Source organism: Pagrus major, chromosome 5 (genome assembly GCF_040436345.1).
Source record: "Pagrus major chromosome 5, Pma_NU_1.0".
NCBI classification, from domain to species: Eukaryota; Metazoa; Chordata; class Actinopteri; order Spariformes; family Sparidae; genus Pagrus; species Pagrus major.
Genome location: NC_133219.1, coordinates 18,245,977 through 18,263,682, shown reverse-complemented (window position 1 = coordinate 18,263,682; position 17,706 = coordinate 18,245,977). Strand labels below are relative to the sequence as shown.

Genomic DNA, 17,706 nt, shown 5'->3' with positions numbered 1-17,706 from the left:
TCTAATATTGCACTCCTATAACACTGTTGGACCATCCACAGTTCAGTAAGGAGAGACAATTATTTATTGAAGCGTGCACTAGATGACGTCAGTGTTTTATCTCTATGCGCTTCACTCTGGGGCCCACAAGGGGGCGGTAAAGACGGCCACGTATAGTTTTTTTATTTTTTTATTGCGCATGCGTCATACTAAAATAACAAAGTATGTCACTTCCTGGCCCAACACAGGTGATTACAACGCGTTTGGAAACTGAAACTGTCGAAAGCCGTGACGACTTTGATGAAATGGCTTGAAAAGAGTCACGGACAGTCACGTTAAGAGGTGAGCAGAGTTATTAACGTGTTCCGTGTACAATTATTACAGTACGAGCCACAAGAGGAAGGTTATAAAGTCACCGGCTGGTTAGCCACGTTACAATAATGTTAGCCTCTCTCCATTCATTGACGTGCTGTCAGTTCTGTTAAACTTGGTAAATAGCAGACAGCTAGCAAGTTACCTAACCGGACTGTGTCGTTCATCAGTCAGAAGTTAGCTAATTAAATACATCGAGTGGTAGCTGTGGTGCTGTAGGGTTAGCTTAGTGGTTAACAGGTCAATATTTTTCATTGGCAGTGGTCATTTACGTTAATTTAACCCGTTAACGTCAACTTAGCTAGCTTAGTTACTGTTAGTGTTGTAGCTGTAGTTTTACTGGCTGGTTCGCTGAATTTAGTGCTGATGTGAGCTATTTAACAGTAACTTAGGTGCCTTTGCTTTTTAAATGACATCTGTCAGCAGGGCGTAAAGGGTGTGAGAAGTAGCCTGCTATAATAAGCTAATTTAGAGCTACATCTTTGGCGATTAGAAGCGTTGATAAACACAAACATAAATCTTAATGTTTCCATATTGATAGTTTTCTCACACTGTCAACAGTACACACATATATAGTAAACACAACAGCTAACAGCTACACTTGTTCACCATAACAGCTGTGTTTTAACAATATATTTTATAGATGCTCCTTTTGCTGTGTTCACCATCCGTCTGTTTGTTTGACCTTTTATAGACAAAAGCAAATACTGCACTTACAAAGGCAGTATTTTATTTAATAGCTACAGCATTGAATGAGATGTTCATATTCTTCATGACTCGTCATTTTGTGCATATGTCTTTTGATCTAGATTCAACACTTCTCTGCACAGCTTTATGTTGTAATGGTTTATATTTAGAGTTGTACAATATGTTTTTTTTCCACCCTATGTCAATAACTAATAAATTACCTTCTTCTCCTGGCTGATTTAAAAAAAGAAGAAGATAATAATTTATAGTCTAGTTAGTCACAAGTGGGGGTAAGAAAGGCAAAGATGGAATATATAATATCTCACAAGTCTAATAAGATTTGCTGTGTTAAAGCTCGGAGACTTTACCCCTCCTCTCTCAACCCCTGCAGAACATGTGTTGCACATTTGCAATCCTGTTGTCTTCTTCTGAAACTACAAAAAAAAGTCCACTCAGACAACAACATGTTTGGCTCTCGAGTCTACACTTCATATTACCCACTCCATTTATTGGCTTTAATTTTACCGACACGATATCTAGCCAACAATATAAATTTACCAATATTGGGTTGATAAGTGTTCAGGACGATATATATCGTGCATCCCTATTCATGTTGGAAGATTGAGTATTTCAGTACAGGCAAAGGCTAATTAGGTGGTAATTAATAAAGGATGGTAAAGTGACTTGCACAGTTTTTGATACAAGGGAACACGAAAGTTATGAGAGACAGTTCAACTTGATAGCCTTTTAGGTGAATGTGTTGTGAATTAAATCTTCAATTACTACATGTATTTTTACAGTACATTACAGTCTACTTCTTGGGTATATAGCATACTTCATGGGTATTCAATTGAGAAACTATGAAAGTAATAATTGGATGGCAGTGTCTGTTTTTGACTAACCTGATGAGCAGTATACCTTCAAAATCAAATCATACTCTTATTATATTAATGCAACAATCCTATAAATTGAACAGGTAAAGCACTTGAGTATTAAACTGTAAATATACAGTAGTATACCTACAAGTATGTGAAATGACAGAAAGGCACAAGCAAAAACTATTATTTCTTTATGTTGGTTTGATAGAAAAAACTAGAGAGGGAAAAGCCATGGCCTGTGCCCGAGTGCCACTAGATGAGCAACAGGTGACTGAGCCTGGCCCGCTGGGAAAAGAGCATACACTGCCTGCACTGGTGAGTCATATTGCCTCATTTTATACAGACATCCACTCAAAATGCTGTCAGGAATCTAACCCTGTGCTTCCTGTTCCACGTCAGCACCCGGTCAGGAAGGAGGAGCGCTGTTTTGTGCCTTACAAGTCTCCGCCAGAAGACGGCTCTCCTGCTGAGGTGGAGGAGTTTTTGGAACATGCCAAATTCATCACAGAGGACCTTGAGTGGCTGCTCGCACTGCCCCATGACAAGTTCTGGTGTCAGGTGATTGACTGCTAACATGTAAACATCTCTCTTTTTATTCACTTAGCCACAAAGGTGTATAGCAGCTGGAAACAATGTAAAGTACACTGTTGATTAAGTGACAGCAGCTGAGATTTTTCTGTCTCTTAAATTTCCTCTCCTTCTTCTGCTGTGGTCTGTCTCCTCCATCAGGTGGTGTTTGATGAGTCTCTGCAGAGGTGCCTAGATTCATACCTGCATCACGCTCCTCGCGGCCTCGACCCTGCAACACTGCCCTCCTCCCCAGCGGTGGCCGACATGCAGCGCTCTGTCCACAGGGCGGTCTTCTTGACCTTCCTGAGGATGGCCACACATAAAGAGTCCAAGGTAAGAGCAGCACCCATATATGAACTCCAGAGAGGGAATAATGATATAAACATCAGTAGAAATAGAGATTATAGCTTGATTAGTAAACTAGTCACAATTCTGTACGCTGCCATATCAAAGCCTTGTCATACTATTTAACCTGTTTCCTTGTGTTTGCCTTGCGCTCCTCTTCCACAGGAGAACTTCATCACCCCGGCTGTGTTTGGAGAAATTATCTATGAGAACTTCCTGTTTGACATTCCCAAAATTCTGGATCTATGTGTGCTCTTTGGGAAGGGCAACAGCCAGCTGCTGCATAAGATGATAGGTGAGCTGTTTTTTAAGGGTCATCTTAGAAAATCTACCTGCATTTAGATGGAGAATGTTTCCATTAGATTAAGATTTGTAATTGAGTTTTGCAGTTTGAATCCATTTGTCAGTCTTTCTTAACTTTATTGTGATGTCTTTTTTCTTTCTTCAGAGAACATCTTTACACAGCAGCCATCTTACTACAGTGACCTGGATGAGACGGTGCCCACTGTGTTACAGGTAAGATAAAATATATTTTTAAATTATATGGAAAGTGTAAGATCGGTACAAAAATGTTTTAGTTTCTTTAGGTTTTCCAAAAAGCTGAATTCAAGATAACTCTGTTGCAAAAATAAAACCTTCTCACCTTTTTCACTCTCTGTCACCTTCAGGTGTTTGACACCATCCTGGGTAAGTGTGGCCTCCACTGTGAAGGAGCCACAGCCATGGAGCCAATGAAGCTAGGTGCACACAAACAGCCCACTGCCATGACCATGAGCCAGCAGGTCAGACAATCACATCTCATCTCAACACTGCATGTGGCACTTTAACTAACTACTACTACTTTAAGTTCTAACATTCTCTAATATAAACATCATACAGCACTTAAATGGCTGTTCTGGCATAGGAACATATAAATTGATTAAACATCTTTAGTTGTACTTTTTTACAAAATGCTGAAGATACTTCAACTGCTGAAAGCCTCAGTAGATAAATCCGGCACTCCTTACAAGCTAGGCAAATTAGTCTGATTGGGAAAACTGTTTTTACATTCAAAACCTGTCAACAAGATAATATGGCAGACAGCAGTACTATCTTTTACTCCAAAGATAATAATCTTATTTCTCTGTATTAGAAGTATAGTTTGTCTGCAAGTGTTTGAATACAGTTGAATCTGGCATTTGTATGTCTGATATTTGATTTAATTGAAATTAGTGGTTGTAGGTTACTTGTGCTGATGACATATATATCAGTCATACAGACTTCAGTTTTAACTGACACAAAAATTGGTGTTGAGGAAAATTGGACTGTTCAATGTTCAGTTAAGTGGTTTACCAATGGGGACAGCAAGGCTTAGTCAGAAGCAGCAGGTGTTTCATGTTAACAATGTTAACTGGGATAAGACTTCAACCTGAGTATGACAGATTAGACATGCAGAGAGTGACACTACTGCTACACGCTATTGATAATCTGTTAGCTTTTCTGTTTTAGGAACTTGTAGATCTTATTCTGTACCTGTGTGACTCCACCACCACCATCCATGCCTTCCTGGACATCTTCCCTGCCGCCTGCTCCAGCTTCCACTCCCACAGTTTCCTCAGCAGGTAGACGAATGGAGTAGCCTGGTGGTTTCTCTGCTCATGGCGAGCCACACCTTTGCAAAAGTTTTCAAGATCATTTTGTTTTCTCTCCTGGCAGACTGACCTCATTTTATGAGACCGCTGTGCCTGACCTTGAGAAGGCAGTTAGGAAGAGAAACTTTGATGATAAAAGGTGAGTTAAGCCAAAAGACTGAGACCAACGTACTGAATAAGTCAATGAAAGTCATGAATTATGTCCTCTGCTTTAGTCTTCAGGAGGACTTGTGGAAAAGGTTGTCCCACTCTTGTCGTAAGATGGTGGAGACGGCTCACCTGCTGCTTCACCACACCTGTTTACAGCCAATCCTGGAGGGGTGAGACGTCCAAACTCTCAAAATGCATCTTGGCAGAATTAGCATTACAGAAGCACATATTAATTCTGCTGATATTTGTTGCCTTACAGGGGAGAAAACATGCTAACATTTGCAGAGGAGCTCCTACAACATTTCACATCTTTTTTAACTGAGAAAAGGTAAAATTACTGGTTGAGATCAGGGGTCACCTTCAAAGCAGGCTTAGTTAGTTCCCATTAAATCTCAGATGTGGTTGTTTTTTTCACTTTTTTTCTCTTTAGGTATGGTGACAAAGTGTATGAAAAGGTTTGCCATTTTATTTCTTTGTCCTTTCAGGTTCTTGTCGGACTATGATGAGCAGTTCCCCATCGCAGACGACGTCAGCCTCCTACAACAGGCCCTCCCTGTCATGTATCCTTATCAGCTTTATACCTCAGAGCAATTGATTTTACAGTTACAAATATCTATTTTAAAAATCAGTAATTTCAGATTTTTTTAAGATTTCAATTGCTTTTCTTGGCCTTACATTATACTAAATTAAATATTGGGAAAGTCGGTTGGAACTACAATTTCCAAATCATCTATTGTGATGAGCATTTTTCACTTTTTTTCCTTTTTTTAATAAACTAAATGGTTAATAGATTAATTCACAAAACAATGAGCAGATTAATCAATAACAATATCAGTCACTAGGTGCAGCCCTCATTGATTTAACAGCTAGTTGCCTCAGGTTATTTCATTTCCTTGACTGCCCGCTTCTCCCAGTGATGAGACCCGGATGTCCTACCTGCTCCAGGGGGTGGAGAGTGCCTGGGAAAGTGTGGGACGACGGAAACCACAGAGCCAGATTCAGCACAAAATACCGTCAGCTTCAGCCTATCAGGGAGCAGCGGGCGGTGCTGGCTTTAGACTTCAGGAGGACAGAGATGCAGAGGGAGGAGAAGGAAACAGCATGAGGGGAGCAGAGGCCATGTTGGATGTTCCCCTGAAAGGAAACAATGTGAGTTGTGTTATTATTACAGCTTAGTACTTCATCATCACCGGTAACCATCTTAAGGAGTGTTCACAGTTAATGTAATATCTCAAGAATTGTTATACCATTGCTTCCTTGATTCATCGTTTGTCCATAAATCACAAAATAGTGAAAAACTTGATCCCTACAGCACAAGGTGATGTCTTCAAATGTCTTATTATATGAGCTACAGTCCAAAAACCCATGAAATTCAGTCAACTATCATATATGACAATGAAAAGCGTCAACAGCATAAAAGCATCCTGATATTTGAGAAGCTAAAGGAGGAAAATGTTATCTTAAACTATTATTCGGTCATCAAGATAGCTGCAGACTTGGTTTTAATTCAGAACGAAATTAAACAAGCAAACAAGTAATTTAAGTTGCTATTAGGCGAGGAGACAAAATTGATTAAAGGAATAAAACAAATGGGACCACTGTGAGCACTGGTGTGTAATTCAGGCAAGTTTCTTTGTGGAGCATTTTTCAAACACGAAGCAAAAAGTGATTAAAAATACAAGTTAAAGTGGAGTTTCAGTGTATTACAGTGTAGAAATAAATAGCCATTAATTGCAGCTGCATGATAAAAGTCTGGATTTCTAAATGGCTACAAATCTGGGGGGAAAAACAGAGCGATGACCCGACCTGACTTAGTGTATTTTCTTATATTCGCGATTGTCTGTGTGTCATCAGGGTGCAGTGTGTCCGGTGAGCGAGGCGGAGCTGGAGTCTCTGCTGTCGTGTATCAGGGACCTGCTGCCTGATTTGGGCGAAGGCTTCCTGCTGGCCTGCCTGCAAGAGTACGACTACAACTCAGAGCTGGTCATCAACAACATCCTGGAGGACCGCTTGGCCCCCAACCTGGACATACTGGACCGAGCCATGCCAAGGTAACACCACACACTGGGACGGCCTTTACATCTAACATGTTTCTACCATGTGGGTCATGCTGCTGAGATTGTCATATGTTGTTCAAAACCAAAAGAAGGTTTGTGTTAGATTTTAAGGATCAGTATTTGAGTATGTTAGCCTCTTTGTAATGTATAATAAATGTATTCTAATATAATCAGTACAATGTGCATGATTAGCAGTATCTGCTAAATGGCTGCTATATAATGATTATTATCTTTATGGATTTACTGATAGATTACTGTTTAGTATGTACTAATTGTTCAAAGAAAAATTTAATAATGGCTTTCCCAGTAACCCAGAGCACAACGTGACGCTTTAAAACAGTTTGTTTTGGCTGACTACAAGTCCAAAACTCAAAGAAAGCCATTTTACAAATACATTAATTGAATAAATATATGAAATGGAGAAAAGCAGCACTTTCTCTCACTTCAGAAGCTAAAATGTGTGAATGTTTGGCTTTTTAGCTTTATTAATTATATATTCAGTTAATCCATAATCAAGAGTGTTGTTGATGCTTGTTTACAATATACTGTAGAAATCCAAAAATAGTTGAAGAGTTCAGAATATTTGTCGTGTTTGACCTCGATCCGCTTCTGTCCTTTCAGGCCAGTGAAGGAGGCGCTTCCAAATGTTGTGGACAGCAGATCCAACGTGTTTGATGATGACGAGTTTGACGTCTTCCGCAGGGACAAGGTGGACATGTCCCGTATCTGGAAGGGCAGGAGGTGAGACGCTGGCTAATCAAAAGTTAAAAATCCCTGTACTCCTTATATATGTAGTAATTTGAATAATTAAAACTGCTAATTTATACTGAGCCTTTTACCTGACCCAGACGTTACTGCCTCTTTTTGTAAGGCTGCACTTAAAAACTCAGACTGCCTGAGGTCAAGTTCATCTAGTTGTGTTTTCTCACTCTTGCAGGAAAGGCGAGAGCGCTCGAGAGATGCTAAACGACAAGCAGCATGTAGCGGAGCAAAGAGCTCGTTATCAGGCCTACGAGACGGTGGTGGATGAGGTCGTCATCGAACCTGGTGAAAGTGCAGAAACCTACGGCCTGGATGATTACGACGATGAGTACGACGACACCTACGACATGAACCAAGTGGGAGCTAATGACCTTGATGGAGACAGTTTACTCAACAGAAGGTAATGTAGAGTTGTTTTTTGGTCACAATGGAGTAGATACAGAGTCAAAAATCTAAAAAGCACCTTTTAATTTTGACAGGATGCTTTCTAAATTGGAAATAGGTTGCAGTCAAATTCACTTTGTGATTTTTCTACAGGCCGTTCACGGTCCCACAGGTACTGAGAAAAGGAAACAAAGCACAGGATGATGAGGAGGGTGAAGACGAAGAGGAGGAGGAGACTTTACCGGTATTTTATTCCTAACGTCAAATGTATATTTTTGCTTTATATTCCTAAATGTTTTAGTCTCTTGAAATTAGATATTTAGCTGCAAATGTGTCGTCACCACATTTGTATGTTTTGTTATTTCCTTTCTTTTGTGACTTTCGAACTGTGTGTTTACATGTGAATCCATCTTATTTCAGAATAACGTTAACAGGGACCAGTTTGTGCAGGACCCGGCTCTGCTGAGGGAGAGGGCTGAAGCTAGGAGAGCCACCACGCAGCAAAGGAAAGGGTAAGGTCGATTCACTTTGTCAACTCGCTCTCCAAAGTTTCCCTCCAAGGATTTTCTTCTTTTCTACCCTTTTTTCTCTTCGTAAAGATGTTTTTCCTCCTCTGGATAGAAAGTATTGTATTTAGTTCAGATTGTAAAGCTCTGAGAAAATTATGGGATTTGTTTCATACAAATGTATAACATAAATAAAGTTGACTATCAAATGATTAAGTCAGAGAAATTTCCGAAGAAAAAAAAACATCTTGCTAAAATGTTCCTTTTAAACATGCTTAACACCGCCCTGTCTCACACTTAAGCCCTGATAAAACCTCTGTTGACCTACCTTCATCCTTCTCTTCCAGTTTCCGACCGGAGCGTACCAGTAACGTGGTGGGCAAACCCAAAGGCCAAGGACAAACCATGGAGACATTCCTGGACCGACGCAAAAAGGAGGCCAATAAGAGCCGCACGTCAAACCACAACCGGCGCACAATGGCCGACCGCAAGAGGAACAAAGGCATGATCCCTTCCTGACCCCTGTGATGACGACCTGCTGCTGGAACCAAACAGACAGATGATAGGAGGGCAGGATGGACGGCAGGGAGGCGACTGAGGTGTGAGTCAGTGAAGGGAAAGAGAAACTGGGGCCTAATTGTTGTTCTGGGTTAAAAGTTGTGAATGTAGTACCCACAATGTGTCCCCACAATCACACCTTAGCCATGAAGTCGCTGTCTTTGCTCAAAGGGAAAGCCACAGAAGGTTTTTCAGTTGCTGACAGATGAAAGGTTGAAAAGTTGCTTTAGTTTACCGACTTTCTTTGGCCACATTTTGGCCTCTTGTGATCAGAAGTTGCCAAGCAGCTTGCTGAAATGTTTGAGAATATGAACATCTTCTTTTAGTGTTTGAGCCTAAAGGACGTTCAGCTCTTTGGCCCAAATGATTTTCTTTTATAGCTCATTAAATACCAAAGTCCCGAGTGTGAGCCAGAGACCGAGGACAAAGAATAAGACCTTCATTTTTGCCAAGTAACAAATCAGTTTATTAAGATCCAGAGTGATTGATCTTTGACATCATCATTATGAAATAGACAACATAGGAATAAAAGGAAGCGACATCCAGCGTTTTGGAGAGACTGTGGTCCCTTCTGTAGCTGGGAGAACAATTTACTGACCCGGTGATCAAGTCTGGACATCAGTGGCAGACTGTGTTGCTCTCACCTCTCGTCCTGTACGAGAAGCTTGTGTGAAAGCTGCTTGCATGTAACGTTCAAGTGCATGCATGCAATGTCATCCACCCAGTTCACACCACTGTTGTCCAGCCTTTGTAAAATTATAACAAATAAGTCTAGTAAAAAAAAAAAATCAACTCTATGACCATCTCATAGTGATGCTGATGTGTTTTGGAAGCACGTGCTGTACAGAGAGGCCTCGCATCTCTCACACTAGCTGTGGAGAAGCCTCCTAGATGTTGCCATGCACACACTATTTTCTATAAAGAGAACAGATCTATAAGAGCATTTTGTAACAAAAAAGCACATGTAATCGCTTTTTGGAGTTGACATTGCAAATAAACATAAAATAAATACAATAATACTGTTTTCAACATCCTTCGAGTTTGAGTCGTCACTGAAAAAATGCCAACATCGATTGGATTTGACTTTTTTCTTTCACAGTACAATGTGTTGGAGATGTTGCAGAGTATGGCTGTACAGTTAAATTTTGTTTTTACGGTACAATTTTCCGTAATTTCTTAGATCTGTAAGAGATGGTTTGACATTGTGAGAAGAATTTTTTTATTTCTTGCCAAGAGTTAGGTGAGAAGATTATTATCACTTGTATGTCTGTACCAGTGGAGACTTCAGGAAGTTAATGGTCCCGATCAAGAAATAGTTCAGCACATATCCCCATTAAAGCCACAACTTGTCAGTTTTAAACTTTGGTTTTAGTACAGATTAAACAACAAAGATACAACACAGTAATTTGTGAGCTTAAGAGGTGCCGGTAGACAGATTTTGTTACCAGGCTTGCTGTTTCCGCCTGTTGTCATTCTTTATGCAAAGCTACACTGATCAGCTGCCAGCTGTAGCTCCATATTTACCAAGAGTGGTATCTTGTGGTCTAGCTCAACAACAAGGCAAATAAACACTACCCAAAGTGTTGAACTAATCCTTCAAATAACACTGAAATTAGACACTTTTCTTAACACAATTATCACTGCAGCAGATCCAAGATGTTGTGTTCAAGTACAATATTGTAACTGCATTCATTAGGATTTAACTGTGCAGCTATACGTAGTAATGACATGTTTTTAACATAATGTATGAGATGAACTTCTGTTAGGATAGTTATGTCTGTTTGAGTTTGGTGGGCAGAACTGACTTTGACCTCTTCACACAGACCTAAAAGGAATGAAAATGACCAAATAAGGGTCAAAATCAGATACTATAGCATACACAGTTCAAGTTTTAAAGCATAATTCAGGAAGTGTGTTTGTGGTTTGGGTTTCTCTCACTCTGCAGTGAAGTCATAAGGCATGTTAAGGACAAGTGCAAACACTTTTTCAATGTCTACCGACTGTAGCACAGTAACTACTGGACTACAACTACAGAACCTCTACTACTAACATGTAATAGCAAATTAGGAGTTTGGACACTAGATGAAATCAGTCACGTTTAAACTCTTGTTAGTCCACTTAATAAGTGAGTTATTGACATCATTTGGACTCCATGCTAAAAACCATAAAGCATTGAATGTCCATGCAGCTACTACTGACTCACAAATTCTCTCTGTATTGTTCTTCAGCTGTTTGTACCAATACAGAGCAGAAGGTGTTTATGTGAAGAGTCACATTGAGCACAAACTCCCTCATGAGCCAAATCTTCACTGGTGTATATCACACATACAAACAAATATTTCAACAAATGTACAGTAACATGATCCCAGGAAGTACTGTTCACACACAACAGTACCGGTAAAGTACTTCATAGTATTGTGTTTACACTGCGACTGCATGTCTGTGAGACCTGCTGCACCCACCCGAGGGTCAGACGTCAAAATTGGACTGCTCCACAGTCCAGACGGACGGCTAGTTGCTCTAAAAAGTTTGTATTTGCTCCCACGATCCACCTTGGGAAGGAGGGAGCTTGAGGTCAGTGGAAAAAAAAACGGCTACTGGAGTGTCACCGAGGAAGAGAAGAGACTTGATTCCCAGAGCTGCTGCGATGGTGGCAGCGGTGGAGGTGAGGTGACCGTTAACTGTCCTTGCAGACGCTGCCTGGAGAGGGTTGGAAAAGAGAAACATTTGAATCAAGAGCAGAAACAATGAATGATTTACTGGATTAGTGTAGATTGTTTTTTTAAACCTTATATTGGAAAGCCGATTGTATAGAGGTGAACAGCCACTGACTTTTTTAGAGTCAAATATAACACTAAATATCTACCTTACCCCCTTTTATTGGTTATTCATAATCAGCCAGACCGCTATCACCTGGAAAGGCAGGAGGCCAAGCGTCAGCCACAGTGGCACATCCTGGCCAGCAGAGGGGGAGCATGTAACAATTACCTAAAAGTATCTACAGAATGTGAAGAAATAACAGTTTTGATATTATATCAAGGATGTCTACTGTTTTGCGGAGATATCCACATAAATAAGCATGCTTACCAGCTAACATTGGCAATGTTTCTTCTAGACTGGTAAGCACCAGTTGCTAATGTTTGCTATTTTGAACTAGCTTATAAAGGTAGCTAATCGTACAACATTACTGACGGTGTTAATAAGTTTGCTAAGTTGTTTGTTGAAAAAGAAAAGAAAAAAAAAAAAAAACAACTTTCTGGTGGAGTATGAATTCCACAGATGCCAAATTCTTATATATCACACCTTCAACCCTTGTGAGGCTCAGGCTTTGATCAACACCTACTTTGTTCAAAGAAGTGTCTATATTACAGCTGAAAGACTGTATATTAAAAAAAGGTGAGGGTGGGATTGGAGGGATTAAAATTGTCAAAAGCCACACTTTTTCTTGGCAGGCAGTTACAGTCATTAAACATGAGAATAAAACCTTAGTGCTAAAATCAGTGAAAGTACACAATTACATTTTCTGAAGCAATGCTATAAAGCATCTCTCCTAAATGGCCTTGAAGTGAATAAGGGTTACCTATTATTAACATTTACATGAAGTCACCACATACAGATACAACAGAGCTTCAACACAGAACTCTTGATGTTGGCGTTTATGCTGGCCTCAAATTATTTAATGTCTCACCTTGTTGCAGTGATGTACAGGTGTACACAGGACATGGTGACATCACTGGTGTGTGTGGTTACAAATGCAAAAGAGCATATCTCTGACCACACCCGTCAGTGACAGTGGCTGAAAACCAGAGCGAGCTGAAAACACTTGCGTTGCAGCCTGCTGTTTATTGACTATTTAAAAACCTGCACAAGTCAAACGCCAACAGATAGTGTTGTGCAACTGTGCCTGATACTGTAATGGGAACTCACTGAGGATGCTGCGTTTGCACAGGGGACAGGTGTGCTGCAGCAGCAGCCATGGGTCAACACAATCTCTGTGGTACTCATGAAGACACGGCAGCACCCGCAGACACTGAGAGAAAAACACACCACACACCGACAGTTTCTAACAAACTGCTGCAGAATCAGCTGCATTTCTAACTTTTCTAAATCCTTAAAATTTCAGCTAAGAGAGTGTAGGTGTATTGTCTGACCTGGTTGTTGTTGAACGGCTCCAGACAGACAGCACAGTTGTCTGTCTCGACTGGTTGGGACGGGTCACACCACGGTTTGGGCTGACGATATGTTTTGGTCTTGAGGGACGACATTCTCTTGAGGACATCCTGTTTAGGTAGGAGCTGAAGAATGCAACACAGCAGAACATCAAGCAACATGTTTGACTGTGTTTTTGTTTAGTTTTTGACCTTCCACCATGTCTCCAGGTGGACACAATAACTACACAACACATGACAGAGGCAATACATAGAGGACACGTTGTTCTTATGGAAGATGTGATGAGTTTGATGTGTGCAACATTTTCTTTTACAGATTTTCATGAAGTTACTATTAAAGAAGTATTACAATGCTGGTGATATGGTCTTTTCATAGAACTGAGCAGTCCATGCAGTAAAAAGATGCAAATATTTTTGAAATCAGGGCTACAACAAAGGAGAAAACAGAGAAAAATAGCTGTGAGGGCGGGCATACAAAAAAAAATACAACCCAACCAATACATCTTTATCATCACATATATCTGCTGATAAGAAAAAAGAAACTGCAGTGCAGCATTGCCAAGGATATGTTTGTAAAAGTGAAAACTGTTAAGCAAAATCAAAGAACAACCTGTGATAATGTCAGCAGTAAAGACCTGTAAGTACCTCCATGTCGTCATTCAACTGGTGGTCCTGGTACTGCCAGCGAGCCTGAACGATGACTCCAGTGCTGAGGATCAAAGCCACCAGGAGGACGGTGTCCCACAGCTGCTGCAGGTACTTCTACAAACAGACAGGGCAGAGTCACTTTACTTTATCTGTTTCCTTTCTATAACACTGTGCAACTCAGAAAATGCTTCCGGCAGTAGTGAAAAAGAGAAAATGCAAATGATCTTCTGAGTATGCATGACTTAAAAATACAGTTAAACTATATTTGCAGTGCAAATTGTTTAAATACTGGCTTTTGTAATATCTGTAATAATCAAAATAAACACTGAAAAATGAGCCAATTGAAGTGATAATAGTGATTTTGTTGTATATTTATAGCTAAAAGGGTTATTTTGAGAGAATGAGGAGTGGGCTCCAGAGATCTGATGTCTCTCAGATTTTTCTTATTTTCAAACTCTTTAACTGACGCTGACTCAAGTCACTAACATAAGGTAATTTATCAGACTTCATCAAAGCATTCGACAGCTTCACATATGCAGTAGTACTTCTCACACACTATGTTCTTTATGTCTTACAGCAACTTTAAAAAAATGTTTCAACAGGGCCAATAGTGCGTTCATTCTGCTCCCCCACCTGGACCTGAGAGTTGGTCTCTCCCGTGCAGATGACCCCCTGCCACTCCCCGTAGCGACCTCCTCGCGATCGACCGCAGCTGGACCACAGCGTGAGCGTGGCACCCTGCCCGAACACACAGCAGCATGTGCTCACTGTCAGCTCAGCCTGCCATCACTCAAACACCACTGGAGGGTGCTAACAACTGAGAAACACACTGTCAGCTGATAGATTGAGCTCACCAGGTTGTCCTGTAGGATCGTCCTGTATGTGATTTTTGCTGTCGCTTGAAGACCCCTGTAGAGAGACAACAGTGAATATCCACTTAAAGGAAACAATGAATGAAATTATGCTTACATGTTTTATTTCTGTGACAATATGGACACTATTCATATAGTAATGAGGTTGGAGCTTGTCTAAACTGGTTTAGTTAAATTACCATCATAGATTGCTTGTATGTGAAAGCACTGTCTAATTTCCGCCATCAAACTGAGGAAGCATGACATGTCATAGGTTATTTGATTCAAATACAAACTGTGTTTTGCAACTTTTATCAATGATATCAGGGAGAGATGCATGTGACCCCAATAGGGTGTTCTGTACCTGAGCAGAGCTCCGATTAGCTTGGTGACATTTTCAGACGTCTGGATCACAATGATGGGCTTTGACAGCACCTGAGACAGATCCATCTACACCAGAAAGAGCCAGATTTTTTAGGTGATAAATACAACACAGTGTCTTTTGAGCTTTCATTTTCAGCCTCAACTTTGGGTCCAGGAAATAGGGTCCAGGTTGGATAGTGAGTTTGTGAAGATTTACCTCACTGACGGTGTTTTGGTTGAGAGCCAGGATGATGAGCGCAGACGCTCCGAGGACCAATGCTCGCTTCATCTTTAACAGAGAGGTTGCATGTTTAGTTTCACGCGCAAGTCTATACTAGAACGAACAAAATTCCCTAGATATTTAGAGTGAATTCAGCTTCTTACTTTATTGACCACTGCATCGGCAAAGGACTCCTGGTTTCCGGTTGTGGCTTTGCTGTCGTCCATCTCCACAGGCACCACCCCAATCCACAGCTCCTGCTCTTTGGTGTCGTCCTCACTTTTTCCTCCTCTCACCTGCGTCTCCTCATCCTGAACCTGAGGAGAAAACCAGGCTAGAAGTTTGAACTGCATGTTGGAAATTCTTAGATTTTATCAGACATAACTTCTCCTTAAAGGATGTGATTAACTTTGTGGTTTTGGGAAAGAAATTTTAATCAGAAAAGAAAGATCTTCATTGACTTCACTGACCTTAAAGGACAACACAATTTCATACTGTTTTACTTTGTTTATCTGTGGCGGACCCTGCCACCTTTCTAGCTCAAACAGTGTTCTGGGGACCTTATTTTCCTCTGAGAACAGCTTGTTTATTCAGTTATGGACAAGATAAATATTTCTGAGTTTGCATTATTAGCTCATTTATATTATAAATATTAAAATTCTGAGTTTGAATTCCTTCTTAAAAACTACATAGTGCCTCTTTAAAATCCCTCCGAAAGTGTAATGACCATGCAACAAACTGTGACTGTGGTTAACATGCATATATGACTCGAATGTTCAAATTAAACAGAGGTCTTCGGGCTCTGGTGACTGTTGGATGATTAAAAAATGAACTGTTTATGACAACCCCGACAGCCCTGGTACTTTCTTGAAGTCTCATATCTCCTGTTTTCACACATATTTGCTATTTTTCTAACGGTACAGAAATCAACGTATACTTTTCACCAAAACTCACAGCCCTGTGTCCGACTCACCAGGACCAGCTCTCCCTCTAGCTCTTCTTGGTCCTCGTCCGGGTGCTCGGAGCTCTTGCTGGGCTCCACCACCTCCCCTTGCAGCACAGCGCTGACACCGGGCCGCTGCTCCAGGAACACCTCCACCTGAGCGACCTGCTCCGCCGCGACCAGCAGCCCCGGCCACCGCAGCAAGAGGAGCGGTAACGTTACCCGGAGAAAGCACCAGCAGCGAGCTGTAGCCATGTCCCGAGGAACCACAGAGCGAAACTACAGCTGAAAACTGCTCTAAACACACAAGCCTAATCACCTGTTACCCATTATGTTGGAAAAGCTGCTAGCGGTTTTGTTCGCCAGTTAGCTAGACCCCTCGGAGAATGTAAACAAGCGAAGGCAGCTTCCGGCTCCGACCGGAAGAGGCGTGAGGATTATTATCTTGTATCCACGTATACAAGGCAGCTAAGAGGTTGAAATTAAACTGAACAAGATTTTTTTTTTATAACTTCACCCATGACTTGACTCCGTACTGAGATTGAAAAAAAAACTTAACTGTTCTTCCGTTAATTTACAGTGTTGTGACAATTGAGGTTATACAACCAGAGAAGAATGTAGTAAGTCGAGAGTGAGATCCCCATACTTCCTTCTTTGCTTTAAAGCCGTGACTCCAAACCGCTACAACTAGTACTAGTACAAAACCTCAGACCGATGTTTCACTTCTGTTAACACGATGGGTACTTTATTTTCATTGCCGTAGTCCGACATTTTGTGTGAGTGAGCTCTGAAAGTCAGAAATCGAGGAAGCTGCACCTGTTCCACTTTGCATTTGCGCAGTGTGACGTCATCGTGGCGTCTAGTATTTAATAAAATTGGCTAAAATGTGGAAAACAGTCTTACTCTCAAATAATGGCAATAGTAGCCTAAATGATTTGATTAACTAAATCGCTGCAGGAAAAAACAAACAAACAGTTTTTAGTATCTTTTCTTGTGTATGTGCGCACGTTCGAGGTTTTCGGATTACCACCAAAGATTGTATATTCCATGTAATTGGAGATGAGTCACTCAATAGTTTTTTAAAAACATGATCCACCTCCTTTGCCACATTTTTTGTGCAAAAACACACATGTTCGACTTTGCAGCAAGTTTTAATCTGATTTCCCCCAAAAAATAAAGACAGGAAATTAACATTTTTCAAAACGTTCTTTGTTAATCAGCCTTCAGCGAAATCATATTGTGATGCTATGATCATATTATCATTTTAACATTTATCAGATTTCTGTTGTCAAAGTTAATCAACTTGTTCATTTAGTCAAATGTTCAGTGCTTTGAACATCTGTATGATTACCTTGTATGTGGCCCTGCACACATTTGGTACATTTTCCATATAGGTCTAAATATAGCCCATTGATATTAGAAAATATCCTTTATTAATATTGTGATTTCAACCATACCAACTATCTCTATACACTGGGGTTCATATTTCTTAGACAGGGGCCTCTATGTGCTTTCAAAGCTTCATGCGTGCTGTGTTTTTTGTTTGTTTGTTTGTTTGTTTTTGTCTCTGTTTAAATGACAAACCTTTTCAGCCCTTAAAATAGTAGATTCACACGCAGTGAATGTGTCTCCC

At 40.6% G+C, this 17,706-nt stretch overlaps 2 protein-coding genes across 3 annotated transcripts; one reads left to right on the top strand and one right to left on the bottom strand.

The window, feature by feature from the left end:
* Positions 1-208: 208 nt before the first annotated feature.
* Positions 209-9,910, top strand: ascc2 (activating signal cointegrator 1 complex subunit 2). The gene is made up of 19 exons (XM_073465765.1): positions 209-321; positions 2,125-2,231; positions 2,316-2,474; positions 2,646-2,819; positions 2,997-3,126; positions 3,280-3,347; positions 3,500-3,613; positions 4,320-4,432; positions 4,527-4,601; positions 4,678-4,782; positions 4,872-4,940; positions 5,098-5,172; positions 5,527-5,761; positions 6,467-6,663; positions 7,291-7,410; positions 7,607-7,831; positions 7,969-8,059; positions 8,236-8,327; positions 8,669-9,910. The coding sequence occupies exons 2-19, from the start codon at positions 2,148-2,150 to the stop codon at positions 8,838-8,840; spliced, it is 2,298 nt and encodes a 765-aa protein (XP_073321866.1). The 5' UTR covers positions 209-321; positions 2,125-2,147; the 3' UTR covers positions 8,841-9,910.
* Positions 9,911-10,074: 164 nt separating this feature from the next.
* rnf215 (ring finger protein 215) lies at positions 10,075-16,483 on the bottom strand. Of its 2 annotated transcripts, XM_073465767.1 has the most exons (10): positions 16,104-16,483; positions 15,295-15,447; positions 15,128-15,199; positions 14,912-14,997; positions 14,551-14,605; positions 14,330-14,434; positions 13,694-13,810; positions 13,031-13,174; positions 12,807-12,909; positions 10,075-11,579 (listed from the first exon to the last, which is right to left on the bottom strand). In XM_073465767.1, the coding sequence occupies exons 1-10, from the start codon at positions 16,326-16,328 to the stop codon at positions 11,557-11,559; spliced, it is 1,083 nt and encodes a 360-aa protein (XP_073321868.1). In that variant the 5' UTR covers positions 16,329-16,483; the 3' UTR covers positions 10,075-11,556. The 2 variants fall into 2 exon arrangements, with proteins under 2 accessions (XP_073321868.1, XP_073321867.1); XM_073465766.1 differs by lacking the exon at positions 10,075-11,579 and having other exon boundaries at positions 12,641-12,909; positions 16,104-16,410.
* Positions 16,484-17,706: the final 1,223 nt, after the last annotated feature.